The 15,010-nt window shown below is 36.6% G+C and overlaps 1 protein-coding gene across 2 annotated transcripts in view; it reads left to right on the forward strand.

The window, feature by feature from the left end:
• Positions 1-15,010, forward strand: part of Scaper (S-phase cyclin A associated protein in the ER) — a 359,173-nt gene that overhangs the window by 106,493 nt on the left and 237,670 nt on the right. For both annotated transcript variants that reach the window (XM_028865018.2, XM_028865019.2), the window contains exons 18-20: positions 593-674; positions 1,970-2,122; positions 2,728-2,835. In XM_028865018.2, the coding sequence (XP_028720851.1) occupies positions 593-674; positions 1,970-2,122; positions 2,728-2,835 (343 nt within the window). The remainder of the gene's footprint in view (positions 1-592; positions 675-1,969; positions 2,123-2,727; positions 2,836-15,010) is intronic.

Here is a 15,010-nt window from a genome sequence, read left to right on the forward strand (position 1 = left end):
TTCAGCTTTTGTGAATTTCCATCGTATTTTAATAGACTCAGTTTTTATTTTTTTCAGATTTGCTTGATTTTTAACATTTTCTGAACTTTTATTGAATTCTTCTGATCAAAATACCTTCCTTTCTGATTTCTCCCTGGGAGCTCAGATACAAGTATCCTTGTTTAGCTTTTCAGTTAGAAATGCTGATGTTCAGAGCGCACCATGGTATCCTCTTCTATTCACTTTATCAGTTTGTGCCTTTTCTGTGGTTTTCTTGTGGGAGTAGTAATATTTTTAAGAGAATAAGTATAAATTATGTTTTCAACATTTTATATTTAATGATAGTTCCAGAACCATTCTTGGGGTCAGAAACTTATTTTCATAGCTTATCGTCTGTGTTGCATCATCACTAAAAAAACCAAGATGAAACAAACTCCTGTTGCTTCTCAAATATTTATTGGGCAATATTTGAGTTATAATACACATTCAGAATATTTTAAAAATAATGGCCTATTAGAATATATAAGCCTTGCATCTAAATTGTATTTTTTGGTTACATGAGATTGGGCGTGTTACTCACGCAGGTGAACCTACAGATTTGACTGTCTTACAGAGACCGGGAAGAACGGTTGGCAGCGCTCACGGCAGCTCAGCAAGAAGCTATGGAAGAGCTGCAGAAGAAAATCCAGCTCAAGGTCAGGACAGCTTGTTATTTTAATTTGAAATTTCAGAGCTTACAATGTAGCACATTACAAAATTCAGTGGAATAAAAGTTGAATTCATTTGTATTTATAATATTTACATAACAGATCTTTTGTGATTCAGTTATAATTGACTCAAACTCAACTTTGGAAACCAAATTTAGTTTGATATAAATTTATATTGTAGAATCATTGTGGAGCAGCAATGAAGATATTTAGTAGTTACTCTTATTAATCAGTTAGTAAATAACTTGAAGTCATTACTAATAGTACTTATTTTAATTATCTAGTAATTATTCATTTGATTTCAATGCTTTTGAGTTACGTAGTTCTAACTTGGAAGGTTATAAAAACTATTGATTTCTAGAAAAAAATTTCCCAATATTATAGCATGTAGGTGATCTCTGCTATATGAGTGCTTTATACAATGATTTACATGTTGGCTCCTTATAGAAATAGTAACCTTTTAATGTGAAAGACCACATTTTTCTATTTGTCATAGTAATTTATTATTCATTTAAATTCAATGCAGCAAATATTAATGAATGGATAAGATTGGATTCCCATTTTCAAAAAGTGCCTAATCTAGTATGAGATTCAGATGTTAAATGGATAACGTCTGCATAATAGAGAGAGGTAGGGTTATAGTCCAATATGCATATCAAAGATCAGGTAGAATAATTACTCCGCTGAATCTTGAAAAAATTAGTTGAATATAGAAAATACAATTGAGTAAGATACATTCTGGCTATATAAAATAGTGTGAACACAAAAAAGATTTTCCTGGGATAGTGGCTGGAGGTGAAAAAGTAGTTATAGGGCAGGTGTAGGTATAGGCCTTTGTCACTTCCCTGCTGTGTGACTAAGCATGGTGTTTCTGTGGATCAGCACTTCTCATAGTGTTTGATAGGTAACCAAATGGGTAGTTGGTAAAAGTTTATCAAATTCTACCTCAAAGTAACCAGTAGTGTTGAGTCTCTGAGCACAGTGGTGCACTAGAAGATATATGAAGTTCTGTGTTAAAAATCTTTAACTTACTGTTTTCCAAATTTGTCTATGAAACTGTTCCCACAAAACATGTACTACCATCCTGTGGACACATTTTAGGAAGCATTATTGTGCATAAGTGATGTTAAAAGACTGCATTCTTTGTTCTTCAGTGTGAAAGTTAGTATCAAAACAAGGTACATTTGGATTATTTTAGAAGTTTTAATGGAAGGTCTTTCTCCCAGTTCTCAGTATAATCTGAATACTTTTTAAGTTTCCTCACACTTTGCCCCTGTCTACAGCATGATGAAAGCATTCGAAGACACATGGAACAGATTGAACAAAGGAAAGAAAAGGCTGCTGAGTTAAGTAGTGGGCGACATGCAAATACTGATTATGCCCCTAAACTGACCCCTTATGAAAGAAAGAAGCAGTGTTCTCTCTGCAATGTCCTGGTAGGTGGTTGTCACTATTAATAGTCTAGTGATAGAATTTATTGCTAAAATTTATTAAAAGACTTCCAGCCTTTTAAATCTGGTGCTAAGGCATCTACTAAGTGATATTGACTTCTTTGAGGATTTTAAATGAAAAGTAAATGTTAAAAATAATAGCATTTAGGAATGGCGGTGCAAAGTGCCGATGTATGCAATTGTTACTAAAATGGTTGTTTACCTGTTTAATGATAGACTAAGTCAATATTTTAATATATTGGAACCAGAAATCAAAACCCAGTTTTTCAATGCTGAGACTTGAATCTTTAAACTTAGTCTCAGAATTGCATTCTAGGGGAAATATTTTAAGCTATATATAAAATATTACATATATGTTAATAGCATATTAAAATATTAATTATTAATATAATTTATATTAATATAATTACATGATGTATAATTTATATATAATATAATTATAGGTTATATAATTTATATATTAATATTTTTATTAATATATATTCTAGAGTGATCTGAAATTGTATATAATATACTGGATTGAATGTTTAGTTTTTAACATTGCATGCAGTGGTATGTTGATTGATTTGGCTTTGATTTTGTGTTTTTAGATTGCTTCGGAGGTATATCTCTTTAGCCACATTAAAGGGAAAAAACACCAGCAAGCTGTGAGGGAGAATAGCAGTATCCAAGGGCGTGAACTTTCCGATGAAGAAGTGGTAAGTTTTACTTCTGTCTTTACAATTACTAATTGATTACTAGGCTCTGCTCTTTTATTATGAGTTTCTTATTTATGTGTATTCATATAACTATTTAGAACCATATTTAGCACTTAATCTCTATTAATATAATAGACATATATGTTATTATTGTAGTATACATATTAACTATACAAACAAAATTTTTGTTATCACTTACATAAATTTTGTGCCAGAAAAAGTTACATTATTTTGTGCTTGTGAGATAGTTAGCTCAGAGGATAAAGGCACACGCAGCCAAACCTGTCAGCCTCAGTTTGATCCCTGAGATTGACAGGGTGGAAGGAGAGACTTGACTCCTTCAAATTGTCATGTAATAATCCCCACCTACATGGCATGGCACATAAACAACTGAATGTGCACACATACGCCCTAATGAATAGAACAGATGAAAAAAGATTTTTCAGACAGGTGCTCCAGAGATGGCTCTGCAGGTAAGAGCACCAGAGTTTATAGAGAACCAGAATTTGTTTTTGAGCACCCATGTTGGGTATCTCACAACTGCCTGGAACTCCAGCTCTAGGGCATCTGATGCCCTCATCTGGTCTCTGTGGGCAACTCCATGCACATTGTGCATGGTAGAACACACAGGTGTACACACACACACACACACACACACACACACACACACACACACACACAAAAATAAATCTTTAAAAAAGAAAAGTTAAAATATTTTGTTATTAATTTGAGACAAGAATTCATCAGTAAAGCCAGGTAGTGGTGATGCACGCCTTTAATTCCAGTCTTTAGGAGGCAGAGGCACACGGATCTCTGAGTTCGAGGCCAGTTTGGTCTACAGAATGAGTTCCAGGACAGCCAGGGCTACACAGAGAAACCCTGTCTTGAAAAACAAAACAAAACAAAATAAAACAAAACAAAACAAAAAAAGGAATTTATCAGTGATTTATCAAATGATTTAGAAAACATAGATCAATATCTATTTCATGTAAGTGGTTAATATTCAATTAGTAAACAATTTACAAAGTTTTAGAAACATTATTTACTTACATATAATTATTATGTACTGAAATTTTACATTTTTATGAATGTTTATAATTTTGTATTTAACTGTTCTTGAACTAGGATGATATCTATGAATTTATTTGTTCTTTCTGTTCTAAATATATAGAATTCGTGCTTGATAAACATCTGTTAAGATGCCCAAGAAAGATTATTGTGGTTTCTTTGAGGGCAGTGTCTGTTTGTAAATATCAGTGTATGATAAACTTATGTTTAAGATTTATTTTTATTCAGTTATTTTTGAGTGTGGTGGGTGAAGACAGCTTTGGGGGTTGGCTCTTTCATTCCACCTTGTTTGTGAAGCAGAATTTCTCTTGTTAATATTGGCCACTGCTCTGCATACTCAAGATTCTTTAGATTTCCCACCTCTCATTTTGACTCAGAGTAACCCACGGCAACTAACTCTTTTATTATTTGGGCATTGAGGACAAAATTCAGGTTTGTCGTCAGGATTTTATTCACGGAGCCATCTTACTGGCTGTGTGTGTGTGTGTGTGTGTGTGTGTGTGTGTGTGCGCGCACACATTTCTCATGCTTTTTATTTCAATTCCTTTGGCATATCTAAAGGTGAGAAAGTAAGTATACATACAGAATTCTAAATACTTTCTAAAATGGTTTTACCATTGGCCAGTTACCATCTTTGTTTTGTCTTAATTGTTAGATATGTTTAAAGTACATTTTTTTGCATCTTATCAGTAGCAGAATTTGTTTTGTTTAAGAAACCCTAGAGAGGGCTGAAGAGATGGCTCAGAGGTTAAGAGCACTGGCTGCTCTTCCAGAGGTCCTGAGTTGAATTCCCAGCAACTACATGGTGGCTCTCAACCATATATGATGAGATCTGGTGCCCTCTTCTGGCATGCAGGCATACATGCAAGCAGAATACTGTATGCATAATAAATAAATTAAAAAAAAAAAAAGAAAGAAACTCTAGAACGTATTTAGAACAGTTGGAAAAGTCACAAAAATTTCATTGTGATCTAGATACTCTCTTTTGTATGATGACCCCAATATTGCTTTTGGCATTGCTTTGGAGAAGTCATCAATACAAACAAAAATGTTCTAATAGCAGGGCTGTCAGTTCAAGGCCTCTTCGATTTGGGTAGTGAAGGATGCTGATATTGGGGTCCCAGCTGAGATCCTGCTCTCATCCTCACAGCCCGGGAACAGTTTGTTTCTACACCGGCCCATTCAGACTCTGTACCCTCTGATTGGGCAGGTGCTACTGTGGATGATCTTTATTTTTGACTGTTAGTTGGTGATTCTGATTTTACAGTCTCAACATCAGTAAACTGAACAGATTGCCCACCACCTCATTAACATCACCCTTAATTACTTTAATCTGAATCTTCCTATCAGAGGCCACTTCCTGGTGGGTCAGCATGTACTTCTCACACTTAGCTAGCACCTTTTCATTTTCAAAGGACACTGTGATGGTGTGAGGGACATGTGACTGCATGACTGTCTCAATTTGCATGTTAGAGGGAGGTAGACTTATGATCTACTCATCTGCTCCATGCAGAACGGAACTTTCTGTGTCAGATGGTAGTTGGTGTATTAGGCATGGGTGATGGAGGGACAGATCTCTTGGTGATATTTTTCGTGTCCCTACTCTCAGGAGGGTGTCTCTGGCTTTTCAGGTTTGGGTTCCATCACATTCTCAATTTCTTTTAATAAAGCTTTGAAAGTAATACACTGGTTGCTAAATTCCTCAGTCATCAGTTATCACAGGCAATGCTGTTTTTCCAAAACTTCAGTTAGTTTTGGGAGGGTCTCTCATTGATATCCAAAGTTTGAACAGGGGCAATGATGAGAAGCTCTGTAGATTCATTTCAGTCACCAGTGGCTTGTCGAATTGTCCTCCCTAGCCAAGTTTCTGCTTTGCCTTCTTGTGTCAAGTTACATATCACTCCTGGTCTCACTCTTTCACTTCTTGGATTACTTCAGCAAGTCTCATGACTTGGAAGCTTTCTTCATAGTCTTCAGCCTTTGTATGCACACCCAATCAGCTGTATCTTCTCTTTACAATTGAAGTAGTTCTTGAACAGTTGATGTGGGGGTTTGAAAGAAAATGGCCCCTAAAAGGAGTGGCACTATTAGAAAGTATGGCCTTGTTGGAGGAAATGTGCCACTGTGGGGGCAGGCTTTCATAATTAATAATAGTCTCTGTGTCATGATTTGGTGGTTGGCAGTACAAAAAAGCCTGCTACAGTACATTCTATACCATACATACTGTGGTTCTTTCTTTCTTGGAGCCTTTAAATTGTGGGAGTACAGAGTCTGTGTTCTTCATAGATGTACTACAGCCATTCCACTTGGGCTTTATGGGATCAAACTGCATACCTTCTGTAGTGGTTTGAATAGGAATGGCCCCCATAGACTCATGTGTTTGAATTCTTGGCCCATAGGGATTGGCATTATTAGGTGTGGCCTTGTTCGAGAAGGTTTGACTTTGTTGGAGGAAGTATGTCACTGTGCAGGTGGGCTTTGATATCTTATATGCTCAAGCTATACCCAGTATGACTGCCAGTTCACATCCTGTTGCCTGTGGATCAAGACGTAGAACTCCCAGCTCCCTCTCCAGTACCATGTCTGCCTTCACGCCACCCTGTCCCACCATGATGATAATGGACTAAAGCTCTGAAACTGTAAGCCATCCAATTAAATGTTTCCCTTTTTAAGAGTTAATGTGGTCATGGTGTTTCTTCACAGAAATAGAAACCCTAACTAAGGTGGAAGTTGGTACCAGGGACTGAGTTATTGCTGTCATAGGTCTGACCATATTTTTGTTTGGAGGAATTTGGACTTTGGTACTTTGGGTTAGGAAAGCAGTGGAATGCTTCAAGTGCCTCTCCAAGGGCCATGCTAGTAAAAACATGGAAGAAAGTGGTGCTGAGGGTGATTTGAAATATGGGGGCCTGGCTCAAGAGGTTTCAGAGGAGAAGAATTTTAGAATGTTGTTATTATGATATTTTGGTGAAGAATGTGACTGCTTTTTGCCCTTGTCCAAAGAGTCTGCCTGAGGCTAAAGTGAAGAGATTTGTATTAATTCCCTTGGCAAGAGAAATCTCAAAACAGTGTAATATTGACTCTGTCCTGTGGTTATTAGTGGTCACTCTTATAAAGATCTATAATGAAAAGGAGCAAGCTGGGCAAGAAAAGTTACAAAATGTACAATTTGAAGGGAAAGGGGGCACCAGGAAGTAGAATGGATCTAAGTCCTGTGTTCAAGGGGATAAAAAGATTTAAAAAAAAAAAAAAGCCAGATGTTAAATGGAGTAAGGAAAGTGGTGACCTCAGGGCAAGATCCCACCAGATAAGCTTCCATCTTTTTTGAAAAGGAATTAAAGAAAAGCTTAGGTCCAGGCATGGTAATACATGTCTTTAATCACTCAGGAGACAGAGGCATGCAGACCTCTGAGTTCAAGGCCAGCCTGATCTACAGAACAAGTTCCAGGACAGCTAGGCTTAGACATTAAAGGAAACCATTGAAAATAGAAAGCTGGTAATTGAAGAAGGGGGCCATGTTCCAGCCCCAGCAAGCAGCAGAACTTGGCAGCTTCAGCCATATGGTTTTGGCTTTAGAATCAAGGATAGGAGAAAGGGGTTATGAAATCAGCCTCTGTGACAAAGGAAAGCTGCTGAGGCCAGGCATGTGGCAGGGGTGCCCTGTATGGAGGCCCAGAGAGGTAATTGAGTGAAGCTGTGAAGGTGAAGCCCAGATTGCCTTGAAGACTCCAAAATGTTAGAGACATTAGAGCCATGAGATACCTGCTGAAGAAGGCTGCTAACAGGAAGTGGAACCAGCCCAAGAGAAAGAAGTGTGTGGTAGTCAACAAAGCTGAAAGGGGTTGGAGATCTGAAGAGCATTTTTTTCTTTTCTTTTTATTTTGTTTTTTCAAGACAGGGTTTCTCTGTGTAACAGCTCTACTTGTCCTGGAACTAGATCTGTAGACCAGGCTGGCCTTGAACTCACAGAGATCAGCCTACCTCTTCCTCCTGAGTGCTGGGATTAAAGGTGTTCGCCACCACTGCCTGGCTCTGAAGAGCATTTTGACATCATACTTGGAGATGCAGAGTTTGGAATTTGCCCAGCTGGTTTTTGGTCTTGCTTTGGTCCAGTATTTTCTTCACTATGCTTGTTTTTGGAATGGTAATGTATATCCTATGCCAATATACTTTAGAAGTGTGTGATTTGTTTTCTTTTTTAATTTTGATTTTACAGGGAAAAATTGCATAAGTTAAGAGATTGCATAAATCTCAGAAGAGACTTTGAACTTTGGACTTTTAAACATTGTTGAGACTGTGACAGACTTTGGGGACTTCTGAAGTTGGACTGAATGCATTTCTACATTATGTTATGGCTACAAGCCTGTGGGTGCCAGGGATTGGAAGGTGGTGGTTTGAATAGATATGGCCCTCATAGACTCATGCATTTGGATGCTTGGCCCATAGGAAGTGGCACTGTTAGGAGGTGTGGCCTTGTTGGAGTAAATGTGGCCTTCTTGAAGGAAGTGTGTCACTGTGGGGGCAGGTTTTGAGGCCTCATATATACTTAAGCTAAGTCTAGTGATGCAATCTGCTTCTGCTGCCTGGGGACCAAGATGTAGATCTCTCAGCTCCTTCTTAAGCATCATGTCTGCTTGCATGTCACCATGTCCCATGCCATGGTGTTAATGGACCAAACTTCTGAAACTGTAAGCTAACCCCAATTAAATACTTTCCTTTATAAGAGTTGCCATGGTCATGTTGTCTCTTCACAGCAATAAAATTCTAAGAAATCTTCGGTAGATCATATATGTAATTATTATATATTTCAATATAAGAGACCAAATATGCCATAGACATTGTAGGCAGAGTTTTTGTTGGGACCGCCAGCTCTAAAATAAATGCACAAAGACTTTATAATAATTATAAATGCTCACCCAATAGTTCAGGCTTGTTACTAGCTAACTCTTACATTTTAAATTAACCTATATTTCTTACCTACCCTCTGCCATGTGGTGGTACCTTCTTTCAATATGGCACATTCATCTTGCTTCTTTCTGCATCTCTTTTGACTCCCAAGACTCTGCCCTTCTTCTTCCTAGTGTACTTAGTCTGGTTTGCCTGCCTAACCTTATCCTGTCCAGCTATTGGCCAGTTAGCTTTTTTATAAAACTAATCACAATGACAACTCTTCTCAGTGTACAAAGGGATTATTACACAGCAAGACACTGTCTTTGTTAACTTCTGCTTTGCAGAATTCTTGTATATTTATCTTCTCTGCAAACTCGAAATCTACTTGTCACTTGCTAGAGGGGATCTTTGGAATGGGCATGGCTTCTGTTTTCTGATGTTCCAATAAGGCATCAATTTTACATTATGTGTCCATACTATTCCTATCATTAGATTTTAAAATGTAACATTTTGCTTGAAATAACCCTGTGCTGTTAGAAATATGTTTACACAATGAGGAAGCAGTTCTCCATAATCTGGACAACTTGTCATTGTGTGGGCTTCTCTACTTCCAGCCATACCATCTGTAAAAAAAAGACCATTCTTGCCATGAATGAGGCCATCTGCCAAGGGGTTAGCCACAGCATTAAAAAGCTCCCTCTGGATGGTATGAGTGCCCAAAATTTTCCTAAATGAATACCAAGTCTCCTGTAGTCTTCATTTCTATTGAGTACATAACTCTTGTCAGTATGGAGCTGTACAGTCGTATTATTGACCACAATCTGTGCAGCATTCTTGATCAGGAAAGCTTAGTGGGTGTGCTCTATAGTACACTCCAATTGGATCTTAAGATTTGTCTGGGATCCTTTTCTTTCTCTTTTTTTAATTATAGGGTCCCCAGCCATTTTAGCTTTTGTTGGCTTCATGGTCATAGACTCTGTGCTGTCCAGACTCATGGACTCTGACCCAAGCAGAGCTGTTGGGAACTGAGTGACTCAGACAACAGTCAGTCACAGGAATCCAGACTCCTGCTGAGGAGAGCTGGGTGGCAATGCTGCCTATGTTACATTTTTTAACGTATGTCATTTATTAATCAGGTACACAAATATCTAGCATTTAAGCAATGTTTATATATGTGAACATTGGTGTTACATTGCCTAGAACAGGATATAATTCCATGCCATCCAGAAGATTACCTTTTGCCCATTCACTGTAATGTTCCTAAATCATGACTAGTGTATAGATAGTATCAATTTCTCCTGCATATTCTGGAACTTCATATAGATGATACTGCATGGTGGTATGTACTTTCTATGTCTTTCTTCATTCTTAACTTGTGAGATTGGCCCTTATTTTTTCTGTGGCACTGCAGTAATCATTTTTATTAGACTTTTATTAATATCCTGCAGGCAAAGACCATCAGTAATGCATCTGGAATTTATTTATTGAGTTGTCAAAAGAAAGGAAAACACATCATGGGGAATTGTGTTCCTTTTTAGTAGGAAGTACCTGAAAGGCCTTGTATAGACTTTGGCTACTCTAGGATTTGAGAAGATTCAAGCAGATAAGGCATTGCTTTGGGTTGAAGGCATTCCTCTGGGCTGAATACTCTGAGAAAGTGAATCATTTTGTGGCTGGTTTCTAAATTAAGTTTTATCTAAGTAAGTCGAAGGAATGAAATGGCTATTTATTCATGATTTTCAGGATATAACTGATGGTTAAAGAGAAATTGCACAAAAGAAATTGGACTCTTTTCTCTGTGACTTCTTCCTTTTCCAGGTCTAACTTCTGGATTGTGTCTCTTCAGCTCATTAATTCTCACTTGTAGCCTGCACTATTCTCCTGAGCATAGTCTGGGACTGACATATGTCTTAAGAAGGAATCAGGGAGGGTGGAAGCACACTTCCTGGGCTTCTTGTCCTTATCCCTGAGGCCCTGGTCACAGATGCTGGCTGTGTGGCTGCTCCTTACTACCTTCACTTGCTTGCTTTGTGCATTTTCTGTAGCCTTTGGAATTGGATTATGAATCTAGTACTAGCCAGTTCATTGTGGCTGGAATTAAGCCTCCAGTGTTGAATTTCTATGAGTTTATATTTGATACTTAGTTTAGATTTCTAATGAACATTTACTGAGTTGAATTTAATTGAAGTGAAAAATTATACATAGTTTTAAAGGTATTATTTTAATGTGCCTCTAAATTTCTTCTTTGTAAATTCTATGTAATTGTAATCCAGTTGAAGTGGCATATGGAACTGGTTATTTATTTAGTTTGCCTCAAATAATTTATGATTTTCACTCAGATTGTATGAGTACTTTTAGAGAAGGTGGTATGATTTTTTTTTTACTTAAGTCTCTTACAATATTTCTGTTTGAATTTGATTTTAGAACTGTAGTCACCTGTGGGCTATGGTAGCACATGTCTGCATCCCAGCAGATGGAAGGCAGGGGCTAGAATTCAAGGCCAGCTGGGGCTGAGACTCTATCAAACAACAACAACAACAACAACAACAAAAACCCGACAAACAAACAAACCAATGACATCTATCCTTTTTTCTAGATAGAATTTGTTTTAAGTGAGGATTGCTGCCCTTAAATGATGGGAACTGCTTCCCATTTAAAAAAAATTAGTAAATTCTCTTGTAAAGCTGAATATATTATTTATTTTAAAGTAAATTAAAATTAAACCTTAAAAAGTTTTCTAGGGTAGTAGATGCAGCTTGGTGAGGATACTTGCTGGCATCCACAGGTCCCCAGTTTTATCTCTAGAATGAAAAAAAAAATTGTAGTATGCTATTATATAAACTTAGATATAAATTTTATCTTAATTTCAATGAAAACAAATGAAAAGGAAAGAATAATAGTCTGATAAAACTGTGTGTAGCAATGTGTACATTTTGTAGTTGTAGTGGTCTTTTATTTAGTCATTGTGGATTGAGGTTTGTTTGACGTGTTCATTTTGTGTACTCTTGTCAGTTGCAAATAATGAAAATTCTTACTTAACACATGTAACTATTCTTAGTGAAAGCTCCTTCTTCCTGAAAAACAATGTTAGAAATACAGCATTTGTGCTATATTATAGAGAGGCTATTTTATATTACTCACATGGAAGTTTCATTTTTAATCAGTGAAGGTATCTATAGTAAATACACTTGTTCTACTTAAACTTATTACTTGTCGCCTATGATGTCTTTACATTATATACACCATGTCTATTACCCTTCTTTGGCATATAAGATTTTATTTATATCACTTCTGACCTAATAAAACTACCTTTGACCCAGTGCACTTGACATCTCGGATAACTTACTCTTGACCTTTGACATGTTTTATTTTAAGACTGTTAAACATAATAGGTTGATGCTGAGTAAGAAAGCTTTATTGTTTTGTGTTTTTATCTAATTTGACTGGAGAATTTTTCTTGCATTTTAAAAGACTTCTCATAAAAGAAATAATGTGTATTTGATATTTTGGTGATTTTATTATTCATGTTCATTATGTTTTAACATAAAAATGAGTGCTACTTATGAATATATTCTAAAGTTAAAAATTTTACATGTATTGTTAGAGAAACAGTGTTAGTTTTTATGCTTGGTTTCTTCACTGTCCTGTCTCAAAATTTAATGAAGTACATAATTTTTGGTGTAAGATGAATTTATTTGTGTAAGGAGTGTGAAGTTTAAAAGCTGTGGGTGGTTGTCTTTTTCCATTGTTAATCTGTGTATTCTTTCTTTGTGAAATCCTTTGCATTTCAAAAATATGACTTAGACAAGTTCTGTTTTTTATGCTGTCTTATCAAATATGAAGGAAATTAAAGTTAATTTCATTTGTCTCCTGAAAAGTATGAGCAGGATCTTCGTGAAGGATCTTAAATTCACTAACATTCATTGTATATTTGCAATCAAACATGATTTTTCAAATGCTAAATTTCCCCAGAAATTATGCTAATTAAGTGATGGATGTGTAAAAAGGAAATTTCGTTCGTATCAGCAAAAGCATAAAAAGTCACTTCATCTTATGTGAAGTGAAATATAAGCTGAGCTCATTGTTGAGCTCAGGTTGTGTCTGGCATCGATGTGGAAGAAGTGTGGCATCTTGATCCATCTGGGAAACAGGAAGCTCACTCATCCCCTTACCTTTCCTTTGTAGGATCAGAAGCCTTTACCCTCTTACAAAAGTGTTAAGAGAAGCCGGGCGTTGGTGGCGCACGCCTTTAATCCCAGCACTCAGGAGGTAGAGCCAGGCGGATCTCTGAGAGTTCAAGGCCAGCCTGGGCTACCAAGTGAGTTCCAGGAAAGGCGCAAAGCTACACAGAGAAACCCTGTCTTGAAAAACAAAACAAAACAAAACAAAAAAAAAAATGTTAAGAGAGCATTGTGTAAATGTAAATGTCAACAGAAAAGCAAAGCAAATGAACAAACTCTAAGTCAGTGCTTCTCAACCTTCCCAATGCTGTGACCCTTAATACAGTTCTTCCTGTTGTGGGGACCTCCACTATAAAATAATTTTTGTGGCTTCTTTTTAATTGTATTTTGCTACTGTTATGATGTAATGTAAATATCTGTGTTTTCTGATGGTCTTAGGTGACCCATGTGAAAGGGTCTTTTGACCCCAAAAGGGGTTGCAAACCATAGGTTGAGAACTGCTGCTCTAAATCATTAAGTTCTTCCATTTTTTTCATTTTGTGCTTCAATAGGATTAATGAATTTAAGTCAATTTGAGAACTTATTTTAATTAATTATTGTGGTGTGTGTGTGTGTGTGTGTGTGTGTGTGTGTGTGTGTGTGTGTGTGTGTAAATAATAGACAACTTATGGGAGTTTCCTTGTAGCACGTGGGTTCTGGGGATTGTACTCAGGTTTTAGACTTAGTGGCCAAGCATCTTTACCTACTGAGCCATCTCTCCAGCCTCTAGTTTTATTATCAATACTAACAATTAGAGTCACTTTTAGTGTTGATTATTTTTTAATAATTTAAAGTTTAGTTTTGGGGGCCTGAAGAGATGGATCAGCAGTTAAGAGCATTTGTTGCTCTTACAGAGGATCTGAGTTCAATTTTCAGCATCCCCATGGTGGCTCTCAGCCAGCTGTAACTCCAGTCACAGGGTACCTAGTATGTCTTTTGACCTCAACAGGCATCAGGTACACATGTGGTCCACATACATGCATATACAACAGTCATACTCATAAAATAAAATATATCTAAAAATTTTAAAAGCAATTTACTTTTGGAGATATTTCTAAAGATTCAGGGTTAGAAACCTAAAGAGCCCTAAGTTTACAGAGACTTTAGTTTATATGTCTTTTCTTCTAAACAGTTAGTTTATTTCAAAGTCAAAGTTTGTGTGTGTGTTCTGTGTATTTGTGTACTTGTGTATTTTTATGTGTTGAATATTTTCCCTACATCTATGTATGTGCACCACATGCATGCACCACATATGTGCCTGGTGCCCACAGAGATCAAAAGAGGGTCTGATTTCCTGGAAGATTTTTTCAAACTTCTTCTTAGTTTAGTGAACAAAACTACAAAAACATTTTCTTTCTCCTTGACTTTTTTGTACTGGTTCCAGGGAATTATTTTATACCTTTAAAATTAATTTATTGGGTTGGGGATTTAGCTCAGTGGTAGAGCGCTTGCCTAGCAAGTGCAAGGCCCTGGGTTCGATCCTCAGCTCAAAAACAAAACAAAAACAAAAATAAAATAAAATAAAATTAACTTCTTACAGACACTCTACTTGATTTGTAGATGTAGCACACCCTTAGTCCTAATACTTTTTATTTTTGTTCATTTGATTTTTAGGTGAATCTCTCAAATAGCTTGCTCCCATGTTTTGTTCTTACAAAGTATTCAGTACTTTATAGTATTGTAGTATATTTTACAATGCCTTGTTTAACTACAGTGTGCATCTTTCTATACAAAATTAACAAAAAAATTCTTTCAGTTAAACCAATAAATAAATAGAAGCATGTGTTTGGAATTTTTTTTCTCTTTTAAGAGCTCAGTGTATGACTGTCATGTGTTTTATTGTGCTTTAATTATAGTTCGATAACTTGGTATATGGTCATACTCTTGAACCCATCATTATGGTCAAGACAGTAAGCACACCCATCATTTCAGCTAGCTCCTCATCTGTGCATCTGCTGGTTTCTGTCTCTGTTTTCCCAGTTTTTAGAGAGGGGTTT

The sequence above is a fragment of the Peromyscus leucopus genome, chromosome 7 (genome assembly GCF_004664715.2).
Source record: "Peromyscus leucopus breed LL Stock chromosome 7, UCI_PerLeu_2.1, whole genome shotgun sequence".
NCBI classification, from domain to species: Eukaryota; Metazoa; Chordata; class Mammalia; order Rodentia; family Cricetidae; genus Peromyscus; species Peromyscus leucopus.